Below are 13862 nucleotides of genomic sequence, written 5' to 3'. Positions count from 1 at the left end.
AGCACCCTTTAGATGAAGGGTGCTCCTCTCCACATTTCTCTGACCCTACAATGTAGGAAGCTTCCCCTCAGCCTCATAATCCTGAAGCTCACTCAGCAGCCATATGGTTTCCACTCACTTTTTGGCCCACCCAGACCTGCAGAGCTTTTTTAAAAAGCCATTCATTGTTGAAACCAACCACCCTCTCTCCATCCTGGATCTCCATTTTAACTCAGTTCTCCGAACTAAATAGCCTTATTCTGGGCCCTAAGGCTATTAGTTCAACAAATGTTTCTTGGGCATCTACTATGTGTTAAACAGAATATCCTTTGTTTCATTTAATCCTCATGAAACTGAGGAAACTGAGGATGAGAAACTGAGGAAGAAATTTAAGTGACTTGCCTAGATATGACTGATTCCATGTTGTCACGGGGTTTGAGGTTAAGGGGGTGACTTAGGGGGAAAAATGTCTTGTTGTTTCTGGAGGCCTCTGTGACTTGCTGAGTCACTTGCTTCTGTCCCACCTGTCCCTGCCAATCTCCGGGAAGGAGAAATGACACTGGAGAGGCAGAGAGGAGTAACCGCAGACACAGAGGGGTGGGTGGGCTGGCCTGGCCCATGGCTGAAGCCTCCGTCCCAGTGCTGAGGGGAGAGGAAGCCACACCTTGCCCCAGCGTTCTGGAACTGGAGGAGCTCCTGAGGGCAGGGAAGGTTTCTTGCAGCCACGTGGATGAAGTTTGGCCCAACCTTTACATAGGAGATGCGTGAGTGGTAGCTGGTTGAAGGGATGTGGGGAAGGGGACAAGGAGAGACAGTTCTTGGGCTCTTTATCAGCAATGGGAGCTGGGTGGAAGAAGGAGAAATAGTTCTGCTCCGCAAATCCCAGGCCAGGGACTTAGTCCAGGACCCCAGGGTGCTGGGAACAATGCAGTGATCAGATGTGACCACTAGGGGGGGCAGGGCTTTTGCCTGCCTGGATGACTGGAGCTCCCAGAGGATCCTGAAGTCTTTTGATATATCCAGGACAATTGGTGTGTCAGGGGGCAGAGGCCTGGGGAATGGTGCTTTCGGGTATGACATGGGATAAACAGAGAGTTCCCCTTCCTGGTCCCAGCCTCCCTCCTCTGGACACAGAGTGGGTGAGAAAGGTGAATCAGGGAAGATGTCACCACTGAATTTGCAAATTAGAAGCAGGTATGAGGTAGTGGCCAGGAGAGGCCAGATGTGGGTGGGGAGACATGGGGCAGGAAAGGAGGGGCAGCTGGATTATAGGGCTGAAGCAATTCTTTCCTTCCTGTCTTGGCAAAAGCAGGAGCAGATGGCCTCAGGAAGCACAGAGGGTCTAAAGATAACCCTGTATGCCACCAACTCTTCCACCAGAAAGCTCTGAGGATGGGGCTCAAGCCTACTGGGTTCCTTGTGGCTCCCTTTGGACCTTTATGACTCTGTCCCTCTGAAGCAGAGGGCCAGAAAAAACCTCCTTCCTGGACCCCGTGGCTTACCCAGGATCCAGCCCTATTCCTCCCCTTCCTAGGGCCACGGCAAATAACCGCTTTGAGCTATGGAAGCTGGGCATTACCCATGTGCTGAACGCAGCCCACGGGGGCCTCTACTGTCAGGGTAGCCCTGACTTCTACGGCAGCAGTGTGAGCTACCTGGGGGTACCGGCCCACGACCTCCCCAGTTTCGACATCAGTGCCTACTTCTCTTCAGCCGCTGACTTCATCCACCGTGCTCTCAGCACACCTGGGGGTAGGACTTGGGTCTGAACCCATATCCCATCCTGCTTTCTCATGGGGGGTGATGTCCAGTTTCCTCTCAAATATCAGTGCCTATAATCCCTGCCCCCCGGTTAGCCAGTATCCCTCTCTGAATGTCAGTTTCTCATCTGCCTGACGGGAAAGACAAAACTATGTCTCACTGCACTTTTTTTTGATACCCAGAGCGCTCTGACATTCATTTGTTCGACATCCTATTCATATCCCCTCTGTTTATTATCTATTCTGTGCCAGGCGCTGAGCTAGATACTTGAATCCACACTTAGACAAGGCAGAGTTCCTGCTCTTATGGAACTTGTCATTATGCTTTGTGGAAAGACAGTCAAAATTATGAGTACTATTCATATGAATGGGTAAATGTGAAGAGATCTAGGAGAACAGGAACAAGGCAAGGGCGTTCAATCCAGGGGACCAGGGAGGTGAGGGGCCTATCCTCTACAACAGGATTCACTGGGCCACGTGTAAAAAGGTTGAGCTGCTCTGTGATTCAAGTGATGCCATGAATGGTCAGGAAAGACTACACCGGGAAACATGTCTTAGCCGAAACCGGTCAGATGAGTAATCGACATTAGTCAGACCAGGAACAGGAGAAGTTTTAGAGGTAGCTGGCATAACGTGTGCTAAGGCTGGAGGCCAGAGACCAGCACAGCTTTGAGGAACTGAAGGTGACTCAGTGTTCCTCAGGGTAAAGGTCGTAGTGAGGCAGCTGGAGGTGAAGCTCTAGGGTCAGCAGGGGCCACTCGAGCTCATGGAGGGTCTTGTAAGCCACGTTAAGGAATTTGGACCCTATCCCCAAGGTATGCTAATTAGGTATTGGTATACCCATTGGACAGATCAGGAAACTGAGTCCAGAACTATAAAGGCTGAACAGTTTGCCCAGGGTTACAGATGTACCCAAGGCGAGCAGGGGAAGGCATGTGAGTCCCTACCCCTGCTTCTGGGTGGGCCAGCAGGTGGGAAAAGCGTCTTTCACCAGGATGTCTTCCTCAGCCAAGGTCCTGGTGCACTGTGTGGTTGGGGTGAGCCGCTCGGCCACGCTGGTCCTGGCCTACCTCATGCTGCGCCAGCAGCTGTCCCTGCGCCAGGCAGTGATCACCGTGAGGCAACACCGATGGGTCTTCCCCAACCGAGGCTTCCTCCACCAGCTCTGCCAGCTGGACCAGCAGCTGCGGGGCACAGGCCGGAACTGAGGGGCCAGGTGAGGGCTGAGCAGGACATGAGGTGGGGGGCAGGATGGGTGCAATTAGAAGTGAGAGGTCAGGTAAGGGCTGCACAAGGCACGTGGCAGGGAAGGCCAGAGAGGGCTGGCAGGGGTCCGGACCCAACTACAGCTCTGGGGGGCCAGTGCAGCCCAGCTGTCACTCTATGCTTGTTATTTTCAGGCCAGCCCTGCATCTCCTTCTCACAGTGGGGAGGGAGAACTGGGGCTCCTGCCACTAGCTGTGGCCTCCTCACATGAGCCCTGCTTGATACACAGTTCTGCTGTCATCTTGCCCTTCCCTTCCCCTCCTTTCCCTGTCTTGGACCCAGTACCCCACTCCCTACCTGCCCTCCCCCAATCAGTCTGATCTCAGAGATCCACAGAAGGAGCCTCCCAACCTTTGCTCCCTCTCTGGTTCTCGGGACCCCTGTGGGACATAAAGGTCTTCCAGAAAGTCTATCCAGCTCCTTTCTGCTTCCGTTGACCTCCCTGCCCGGCAGCTATGTGTGCAAAAGCATTGGGAGAATTAGCAGTCAGTCCTTAAGTTGCGTATGAGGAACAGATCCTCAACACCTCCTCCCCCCAGGTTTCCCCATTCCTGTTGGAGGCTCCAGTGTCCCCAGCTGCCTAGGAGAAGGAGTTGGGCCCCCCCCTGTAGCCACGCTGCTTCTCAGGCTTCCAGACCACAAATGTACACCGAGTGCTGCTTCAATCTCCTTGCCACCAGCCCTGTGAAAAGTTCTCCAGCTCAGCTGGGAGGAGACAGGGGTGTTTCTTCCTGCAGTAATTCATGGTGCAGGGAGCAGCATTGTGAGGAAGCCACAGTGTCCAGAGCCCTTCCTCTCCAACCGTGCCCAGGCTGGGTCTGTTCCTGTCTGTCTCCAATAGCCCACCTTCCTCTCATTCACATCCCTGCTGAGGGCCATGGGCTGGGGAGTTAAGCCCCAAGGCTGCTTTCCACTGGCCCTAGCCCACCTCTAGCTCCTACCCATGCTGTTCCTTCCCTCATCTATCCTCAGCCCTGAGTTGGGCTGGTACTCCACCACCCCTCTGGCTCAGAGGGTCTGCTGGCTGGGGGTGGGTGACTGGCCAAGGCTCCCTTGGGAGTTGGGAAAGTGGCAGGTTTCTCCTGCCAGGTGTGGATTGAATTTCCCCCTGCCGGGCCCCCCACCAAAAGCTGTTTTTGTCTCTGAATGCATAATCAGCGCCACTAAGGGGGAGCACTTTAGCACTCCGCCCCCTTCCTGACACTGGCAGGAGGGTGAGCACCTCGGGGGTGGGGATTTGGGCAGGATGGAGAGCTAGGTTTAGAGTTTGGGGATGAGTGTAATGGGAGAAATCAGGGTTATAGCTGGGTTTGGGATTAGACCCAGGGCTGAGCTGGGTGGGAAACTGTTGTGGGGAGCTCTGCAGGTATGGGGAGCCAAGAGAAAGACAGGAATGGCATCCTGCTCTCTCCTCTGAACCAGTTTCAGGGAACTGGTAGAACAGCACATCTCTGATTATGCCCAGTTGCCCCACTTCCTTGGCCTGGAGCCCTTAAATACCCTGACCTCAAGCCTCAGCTTCTTTCCCATCAGGCAGCTGGCTTTGGGGAAATCAGTCAGGCTGCAGCATTGCACAGTTCCTGGAGGTGCCATCCACTAAATAGCCGGTACAACTGGAGCCCCAGGAGTTATGCAGTGTGCAGCCTATGCAGCCGTACACTGCAGACCTAGGGACTCTGAAAGATGATGGGGAGAGGTCATGTCTCTCCATGATCCCTGGGCCCCAAACCTGGTTTTTCTCTCTTGGCACCCATAACCACCTGACCTTACACAGAGGGCTCAAGGCAGAGACAGGTTAGGTGGCAGGTCTTGTCCCTTCCCTTACAAGTCCCAGCCGATCTAGGCCTTGGGTTGCCAACCTATAACATGGAGCTCATCTCTCCCCCAGAGCTGGTCCTTTCTCCCTGCCACAGGGCTGGGCCACTTTGTTTCCCTGGCACTGGCCCTGTTGGTGCTGCTGGAGGCTCTGGCCCAGGCGGAGACCAGGAAGATGGTAAGAGCCCAGTGTGCGGTCTGCCCTAGAGCATGCTACCCCATCTACTTCCTCCTGCTGCCTGCGCTCCACGTTGGCTACTGTCTTCAGTCCCCTCAGGTGGGAATTCTCTGCCTTCTCAGCCAACCCCTGAGGCTTCTCTGTTTGGGACTCCAAGTTCCCTGGGCTATGAGGCTGGGAGGAGAAGGGGAGGGGGTTCTAGGTGTTTGTGATAGTCCGTGGCCACAGCTGCCTCCACCAGCTCTCCCCAGGACTCCGGAAACCCCAGCAGGGGCTGAGCCCTAGCTCCCTGGAGTTCAGACTTCAGAGACCCCTTGTAGGTGTGGCTGCAGGCAGGTAGACGTCTGTGTGTGTCTCAGGCATCTGGGAGTGTGAGTGAAGACGAGTACTGAAGTATATGAGTGTATGGGGAGGGTCTCTGGAGAGCAGGAAGGGATCTTAACAGGCCCAAATCCAAGGTCCCTAACTGACCCCAGTGGCCTTGGAAAGGACCTAACGGACCATCTGGCTGGCCTCAAGAGACAGTGAGGTCTGGGTTAGGGAGGAGCCTGGCAGAGGGCACAGTGGCTTCTAGACATACAGCATCTGACTTCAGGCCGGGGCAGATCTAAAGGCCTGCTCTGAACCTCACCTTCACCTTTGTAAGGGTACACCCCATTTTCCTCAGCCTGAGTCTTCTAGTTCTGAATCCTGGGCTAGTCCTATAGTTCTCAGCTCCCAGCTAAGCACCCCCAGACCTGGGTTCTAATGTTGGCATGGCTGCCTGTTTGTGTGTGGTTTTGGCTAGTCTTTTTTCTGTCCTCCTCCATGGAAGATCCTTCCCGCTCTAATCTTCTGCCCATGCTTCCCACCACCCTTGAAGGTTAAGGGAGCTTTGAAAATGGCTTGGTGGGTCTTCCTTCTCCCTGTCCCACAATCAACATATGCATACACCCAGACCACAAGCAGACCCCTGCGGGCTGCCTCTGCCCCTGGCAAGGCCAGGTGCCTGGCTGGGGTTGGCACTGACCATGCCAGGGACCAGTGGGTGAGTTGGAAGTGTCGGGGGAGGCCAGAAGAGGGGAGCAGCACATCATGCTTTATAATTAAACTCAAATCAAAAAATAGCAACAGCATCAAGTGTGCGGAGACAGGGAGCTGGAAGCAGACAGCACAAAGTGCCCGTCAGAGAAGAACACAGCCTGGGCCAGATACCCCCACAGGTGGGTGAGTGCCCCTATCTCGGGGCCACGGAGCATGCTGGGTCATGAGGGCCAGGGCACCTGGGCTTGTGGGTGTTGTGGAGGGACTGGGTTAGATTGGAGCACAGACTGGGTTAGAGACAGAGGCACAGACAAAGCAAGGTAGAATCAGAAAGATGTGGTCTTGGATCCCAGATCCCATGCTAATTGGCTGTATGACCTTGAACATATTGCTTAACCGCTCCATAGCCTCAGTTTCCTCATCTGTAAAATGGGGATGATAATATTAGCTGCTTCATAAGGGCACTGTGAGGATCCGGTGAGAAAATGTAAGCATTTAGCTCTGTCTGGTACCTTATTGTAGCTTAGTAGATCCTTAGTAAGTGGTGAAAATAATTACAATTATTGCTGGACAGAGAAACAAACCTCAAGAGACACAAAGAGACAGAGACTAAGCCTCACTGTCCTGTGGGGAGATATGGCTAAGGCTCGAAGAAATAATAATAATAATTATGATTATTATTATACTAAAAAGGGTAGTAATAATAGTAATGATAATAATAGTAAGCTGTACCCTTTGGGAGGGCATCTATCCTAAGATAGGCCTGTGAAAGGGGCCTTCCTTTTAGTATCTCATGAAATTCTTACAGTAGCCTGTGAAGGAACTGGTTCAGCAAGAACCACAAATACCACGCCTGAGAACTCTGCCCAGATCTGCCCTTCCAGGACAGAGTCCCACTGGCTGGTCACCATCGGCTGCTCACCTGCCACTTGCCCCGAGGTGTCCTTTGCCAGACTCCTCATGTCCTGCCCTGAGATGCCTGGCCTCCACTGTCCTTGGCCACGGTCCCTGCTTGGGGAGGAGACGGGAGAAGCAGAGAGACTGGCTAGGAGGGAAGGCCAGTGGGAACATCTGGAGGTTCAGCTGAGGAGGTGGCTGGCCATGGATGCCCCCTTCCCCTGAGGAGGTCTGGGCCTTGGCCTGAGGCCACGGGCATGCAGAGCGGTGTGGTGAGCACTGTGGCAGAGCAGGAGCTCCTGTGAGAGGCTGGGGAGAGCCACATGGAGAGGAGGGACACACACAAAGACAGAAAACAAGTGCCTAACCTCGTAAACAGCGGCAGCCCAGGAGCCAAGAAGCCACTGCCTAGGGAGGCAGCTGTTAGGCTCAGGGAGAAAGCGCAGGAAGGAGGCAGAGAGGAGGAGGAGAAGAGCCAGGCCTGGCCTGTCCCTACGAAATGCTGGGCCCCGTGCTTCGCTCTGCGGTGGCTGGTGGCGGGGATGTGGGGGGAGGAGTCAGGCCAGCTCTGGGGGCAGCAGAAACCAGGGGAGCTGCTGCAGCCACAGACCTCCCTTCCCTGGCTATGTCTGGAACTTGGAGGATGAATCCTGGGGCAGGGGGCTGGGCCCCAGCGGGACAAAGCAGACAGGTGTGGGGGTACATCCGTGAGCTTCAAGTGTGCAACTCTAGGTGGAACCAAACAAAGAATACCCCTAAGTCCAAGGAAAAGGCCCCATTCTCCAGACTTGGACCTAAGGCCCCTCAGAAGTTGAAACATGGGCTGTGGCCCAGCAGCCCCCAATCTTTGGTGCCTATGCTGTGTCTTTCTCTTCCCAGGAGACCCCTGAGACCCCCCTGTGTCTCAGCCAGACCCAGGCGGCCAGCTGCCCGGGCACAGCTGGGCTGCTATGCGTCCACTGGCCACAGGGTGGCGGCCACACCCCACGCCAAGCTCAGAGGCTGGGGTACATCTCCCCCGCTTCCCAGAGCTCCATCCTAGCCCACCTCTGCTCACTCACCCCCAGCCTTTGGCTACACAGGAGTGTGGCTGTTGGACAAGCCTGGAGCCTGGGCTTTCCCCAGCCCCAACACACTTCGCTGCTCCCTACCCTGTGGTTACCACAAACCCAGCCTCTGCTCTCCCTCTCAGGTCAGACACCCCCCTCCCCACCCAGGGAATCCTAAAAGGGCAAGGCCAGGATCTCGCACAAGAAAAAGACAGGCCATGGCCCAGACAGGAGCAAAGACTTGCTGGAGGCCACAGAGTGAGTTACGGCCACTCTCTCTTCCCTCCCTCTGAAGTTCTCTTTCCACCACTTCAGTTAGCCTCCCATGTCCAAGGGGAGTTCCAGGGCCAAGGGCCTTCGTCCCAGAGATGCCAAGCAGAGAGGGGCCTGGGAGTTTGGAAGGATTGCACTTCAGTCCACAGCGGCCTAGGTCGGCACTCAGACCCCACCCCCACCGGCTCCAAGGGAAGGACCTGGAATTCTAGCCACTTCACAGCATTTGTGTTCTGGGCGGAACCCGGCGGGTTCCGCTTGGGTGCTGAGTCCCGTCCCTGTATCCACTCCCCCATTCCTGGCCCCAGGTCATGCCCTAGGTAGGTGGCAGGCCACTCTGCCTGCCCTGAGAGGTGACAGTGGGAGATGAGGGGGAAAGCCGGCTCTTCACTTCCACCCTGCCCACCAGCTGCCCACTGGGTGAGCTTGGCCAAGCCGGTGGCCTCCTGGGTGCCCATTTCTCTTCCCGGTCCTGTCACTGCCAACCCAAGAGAAAAGATGTTCTTCCCAGTTTGTACCTTCCCTAGTTACTGGCTGAGGGGGCCAGGGACGATTAGCCGAGATAGGCACTCCTTCCCAGCTCCGCACCAGCCCCAGGTTCTGGTGCCACTGACATCCCAGCTCTGCAGGGGCCCGGACACCCTCAGACAACCGACTCCTGACACAAGCCATCCCACCTGGGTGAGGCCTGACCTGCAGCACTGGCCTGAGTCATGGGGGTAAGGAGGAACGTCCCAGGGCCTAGAGGTAGAGGTGCGACAGCAGCACCAGGCTCCTCTGGAGAGACAGATGGAGTAGTGACCCTCTCTGGAGTTCCCAGAGGTGGCAGCCGGAAGGCTTGGGGCACAACCGGACTGAAACCCCAGCCTTGCTCCCTATCAGCCACAACAGCTTTGGGCATCACTTAAAACATTCGTCTGAGTGAGGCCTCAGGCTCTTACGAGGCATCAGCTTACTCCGTATGGAGATGCTAACAAATGCCATTTCATGAGATGGGCTCTCTCCTTCAAGCACCCAAAGCTGGGAGGGACTAGGGACTCGGGAGCGGAGTTGGAAATAGCAGAGGAGGGGGCCTGAGGTGAGCTGCCAGGTGTGAGGGCCTTCCTAAGTGCACCTCTGAGGTCCCCATCCCTACAAAGTCCCAAGTATCAGTGACTTAAGGGGGAGTTGCTACCCACAAGGAACTCCAGTGGCTCTTTGGGCAAAGCTTCCAACATCCAGGACCTCTGGAAAGGACAGGAGAGACCTTCCCAGCTCCACAGCAGTTTACAATGGATTGATTCCCTTGTTCTCTGGAGAAAAGGAACTAGGTCTCAGCCCCAGCTGAGCTGGTTAATAGCTGAGGCCCTTCCTGCCACATCCCAGTGGCCCCTGGGCCCTGCACCGTGCCTGGGCCTCCCTTCAGCTGGACCCACTGGTGGGGATCCTGCCCCCAACTACCACAGTGTCCACTCTGTTTCAGTATGGACTCGCTGCAGAAGCAAGATCTCCGGAGGCCTAAGATCCACGGGGCGGTCCGGGGGTCCCCCTACCAGCCGCCCACATTGGCCTACCTCCAGCGCTTGCTGTGGGTCCGTCGGGCCGCCATGCTGAGCCACATCAACGAGGTCTGGCCCAACCTCTTCCTAGGAGATGCGTAAGTACAACCCACGGCAGGAGGTGGAGGGAATAGAAGGGAAACCTCTCCCCGAGATTTGCAGGGGCAGAGGGGGTACTGTCTTTGCCTCCTTCCATCTCTTTCCACACGTCTCTATCCTTTTATGTTATTAATTTTAATGTGGAAATAGAACACACATAAGAAAAGTACATATAGGGGCGTCTGGGTGGCTCAGTGGGTTGAGCCGCTGCCTTCGGCTCGGGTCATGGTCTCGGGGTCCTGGGATTGAGTCCCGCATGGGGCTCTGCTCAGCGGGGAACCTGCTTCTCTCTCTCTCTCTACCTGCCTCTACATCTGCTTGTGATATCTCTCTGTCAAATAAATAGATAGAAGATCTTTAAAGAAAAAAAAAAAAGAAAAGAAAAGTACATATAGGACATACGAACTGTTTCACCATCCATGTTAAGAAACAGGACATTCCTAATGCCTCAAAAGTAACTGACCCTTCTCAGCATAACCCCCTTCCCTGTAGATGACTACTAAGTATTGGAATAATCTCCTTGCTTTTCTTTATAGTTTCAACATTCATATACCTAACAATGTGGTTTTGCTTGTCTTTTAAAGCTATATGAATAGAATCATATTGTGTGCATTTTGTGTCTGATTTTATTTGCTCAATATTGTCAGATTCACCCATGTTCTATGCAGCTGTGGCTCTCTCATTTTTCATTGCTGTATACTATTCATCTGTATGACTATACCATAGTTTATCCATTTGGTCGTATATGGACATTTGAGTTGTTTTGACTTTTTGGCTATTGTGAACAGTGATCCTAGGAACGGTCTAGTACATGGGTTCTGGGGGCACACACACAGGTTTCTCTAGGGTGTACAGTTATAAAGAAAGAATTGTGAGTCATTTTCCCAAAAGTTTTCCTAACATTTGAAACCTATGGATCAATATATGGCTTTTAGAAATTATCCTTAGTATTTAGAAAATATGTTCAGTATCTTGTTAATAATATGGCAAGTATGCTATATCCCCCACCAGGTAACCAGTAATAAAATCCTTATTGACTTTTAAAAAATGCATACACATCTATGTACATAAATGCCTTTTCACTTTTTTTTTTTTTTTACAAAAATGATACGTCTTTCTAGTCCCATTTTGTAATCTGCTTTAGATAGAAAGCTTTTGAAATGGAACCACAGAACATCTTTTGAAAATATTTTTAAACAGTGTTCTGTATGGTATCCTGCATTTTCCACACGTTCTCAATATAGCACAGACACCTTTCCTCCTTTACCTGCAACTGTAACATTTTAAGGGTTGCAAAGCATTTCATTTAGCTATACCACACTCAGTCTCCTGTTACAGGGTATTTAGTGATTTCTTCCAACTTTTCACTATCTTGAATGTCAATAGATCCACTTTTGGGGACACATTTTGGATCTTTTTTCCTCTAAGTTCCTAGAAGGGGACTTGCTGAGGGAAAGTACGTATATATTTCTTGTATTTTTAAGGCTTTTGGTGCATAGGGCCAAACTGCACTTGACCAGAGTGAAAAAGAGCCTTGAACTTCAACTAGAGGAGCCCCTTCACTCGGGCCTATTCACTCTTTCCAGTCTCACACTTGGACGAGGATGGCAGAGGAGGGAAGGGGATAAGTTCTAGCCCAGCCAGAGGGGACCCAATGAGACCTGCCCCCCTCTCAACTCCCCCATGCCTTCCCTCTAGGTATGCAGCCAGGGACAAGAGCAAGCTGGTCCAGCTGGGCATCACCCATGTCGTGAATGTCGCTGCAGGCAAGTTTCAGGTGGACACAGGTGCCAAGTTTTACCGTGGAATGCCCTTGGAGTACTATGGCATTGAGGCTGATGACAACCCCTTCTTCGACCTCAGTGTCTACTTTCTACCTGTTGCTCAATACATCCGAACTGCCCTCAGTGTTCCCCAGGGTGAGCTGCTGGGAAAGGCATGGGGGGTGGGGGATGGGGTGGTGATGGTTGTGGTGGTTGGCGGGGGTGGAATCTGGGGCTCTTTTTCCAGTAGCATTGCTGGGTTGGGTGTCCAGAGTTATAAACCACTTCAACAACCTTCCCACCGCACGGAGCAATAAGCTACTACCATTTAGTGAGTGTCTCCTTCAGGGGACCAACAATCACAGACGGAGCTAAGGTCCAATGTGGTTGTCCCTGTAACCATATCCCTCAATAAGTGTATTGGGCAGAAGGTACAGGGTCTAGCAAAGGCTGAGCAGGCCCTTCTAAGACGAGGCCTTAGCCAAAGGTTACAAGGACAGGGAAAGAACTGGGGGCACAGGGAGGTAGGTGGACACCCCTGTCATCTGCTACAAATCCGGGGTACTCCAGAAATACAGTATCCCCTCACACCCTGCCAGAGTTGCAAAGGATTCCCGAGGAAGCACGTTGGACCTGGAGAAGGGAACGCCCCCTGTTAACTTGTTGTGTGACCTTGAACCAGTCCCTTTCCCTGTCTAGGCCTCAGCTGCCCCCTCTGACTGTGGGGACACTGTCAGTATTCCGGGGTGTTGTGACAGGTGGGCTGAGGCTGGCAGAAGGATCTTCAGTGCCCAGTGGGGTGGTCAGTGCAAGGGCAGGTAGCTGACACTAGGCGGTGTCTTCCTGCAGGCCGTGTGCTGGTACACTGTGCTATGGGGGTGAGCCGCTCTGCTACAGTTGTCCTGGCCTTCCTCATGATCTGCGAGAACATGACCCTGGTGGAGGCCATCCGGACGGTGCAGGCCCACCGTGATATCTGCCCCAACTCGGGCTTCCTCCGGCAGCTCCAGGTTCTGGACAACCGACTGGGGCGGGAGACAGGGCGACTCTGACTTGGTGAGCAGCCGGGAGCCCTGACCCTCTAGCCAGCATGGCCTAACCCAGCCAGCCTGGCCCTGGGGACAGCAGCCTCTGCTGTTTCCAAAGACCTTGAGGTATAAAGAGCAAGTGGGGGCTTAGCTGAGGCAGAAGCAGGGAGAACTGAGTGGTGACCTTTAGCAGGTGGATTTCCCTGACCCAATCCAGAGATTCTTTATACAAAAGAGAGTTCAGTCTGTCTCTATAATAAAAGGTTCATCATAATAAAGACAGGAGATCTTCTGGTGGTTTGTGGGGTGTGTCTTACTCCCAAGATGGTCATGAGAGTCCAGAAGACTTGCCTTCCCTGAGTCAGCATGAGGGCAACCTACAGGAAGGGTTTGAGTCTGTGTCAAGTCTCCGTAGAGACGGAGGGCAAGTGAAGGTTAATCAGTGGTATCTGCCTCGGGTGCAAAAGGGAGGAAGAGGGTACAGGTGCTGAGAATTAGCTGGTCCTTTCTTCATTTTGTCCTCCACTGTAGCATCAGCCAAGAGCTAGGTTGTCGGAATCAAGACCGATGTTCAGTGCATCAGCATCCTCTCCATGCCCACCCTAGCAAAAAGCAATCATCAGAACTTTTGCTGTGCAAGTAGCATCTCTTGAATATTTTCATCTATGTTTTACTTTAAAAAGGACTGACTCAAGCAAGAGGCATCTGGAAAACACAAGTGTTAACTGAGACGATAGGGTCTGGGGAGGAGACAGCCCAGAAATCCCAGACGAAGGATGGTTATATGATGGAGCAAAACGTTTCACTCTGAGTTTCTTAGTATTCGTGCCCTAATAAAACAAAGTAAAGGGGTGCCTGGGTGGCTCAGTGGGTTAAGGCTCTGCCTTCAGCTCAGGTCATGATCTCAGGGTCCTGGAATCGAGCCCCACTCTGCTCAGCAGGGAGCCTGCTTCCTCCTCTCTCTCTCTCTGCCTGCCTCTCTGCCTACTTATGATCTCTCCCTCTCTGTGTCAAATAAATAAATAAAATCTTTTAAAAAATAAAATAAAACAATGTAAAAAGCTCCCAGTCTTCTCGCTGCTACCTCTTCACTCCTGAAGAGTTCCCACCCTGCTGGGGGTGGGGTGGGGGTTCTCTTACCCCCACAGCCTCAGTTCACATCTCCAGGTCAATGACTCCTAGACCCCCAGCCGG

The 13862-nt window shown here is 53.3% G+C and overlaps 1 protein-coding gene across 6 annotated transcripts; it reads left to right on the top strand.

Moving 5' to 3' along the window:
• The first annotated feature begins 538 nt into the window (after positions 1-538).
• DUSP13 (dual specificity phosphatase 13) lies at positions 539-13576 on the top strand. Of its 6 annotated transcripts, none has more exons than XM_004769355.2 (7): positions 539-743; positions 2748-2955; positions 4894-4998; positions 6106-6200; positions 9703-9876; positions 11576-11796; positions 12490-13576. In XM_004769355.2, the coding sequence occupies exons 1-7, from the start codon at positions 598-600 to the stop codon at positions 12690-12692; spliced, it is 1152 nt and encodes a 383-aa protein (XP_004769412.1). In that variant the 5' UTR covers positions 539-597; the 3' UTR covers positions 12693-13576. The 6 variants fall into 6 exon arrangements, with proteins under 6 accessions (XP_004769412.1, XP_004769411.1, XP_004769416.1 ...); XM_004769354.2 differs by having other exon boundaries at positions 4894-5097; XM_004769359.2 differs by lacking the exons at positions 6106-6200; positions 9703-9876; positions 11576-11796; positions 12490-13576 and adding an exon at positions 1514-1731 and having other exon boundaries at positions 4894-4979.
• Positions 13577-13862: the final 286 nt, after the last annotated feature.

This window comes from Mustela putorius, unplaced genomic scaffold (genome assembly GCF_011764305.1).
Source record: "Mustela putorius furo isolate JIRA1106 unplaced genomic scaffold, ASM1176430v1.1 tig00000698_pilon_pilon_pilon, whole genome shotgun sequence".
In the NCBI taxonomy this organism is placed as follows: Eukaryota; Metazoa; Chordata; class Mammalia; order Carnivora; family Mustelidae; genus Mustela; species Mustela putorius.
This window is presented reverse-complemented; position numbering and strand designations above follow the sequence as displayed.

Bases quoted from the DNA above. Each gene is read 5' to 3' on its own strand.
- DUSP13 (XM_004769354.2), top strand. From the start codon at position 598: ATGGCTGAAGCCTCCGTCCCAGTGCTGAGGGGAGAGGAAGCCACACCT. The intron at 2,956-4,893 runs GTGAGGGCTGAG...TCTCTCCCCCAG, and splicing joins GGCCGGAACTGAGGGGCCAG to AGCTGGTCCTTTCTCCCTGC. The intron at 6,201-9,702 runs GTGGGTGAGTGC...ACTCTGTTTCAG, and splicing joins TGGGCCAGATACCCCCACAG to TATGGACTCGCTGCAGAAGC.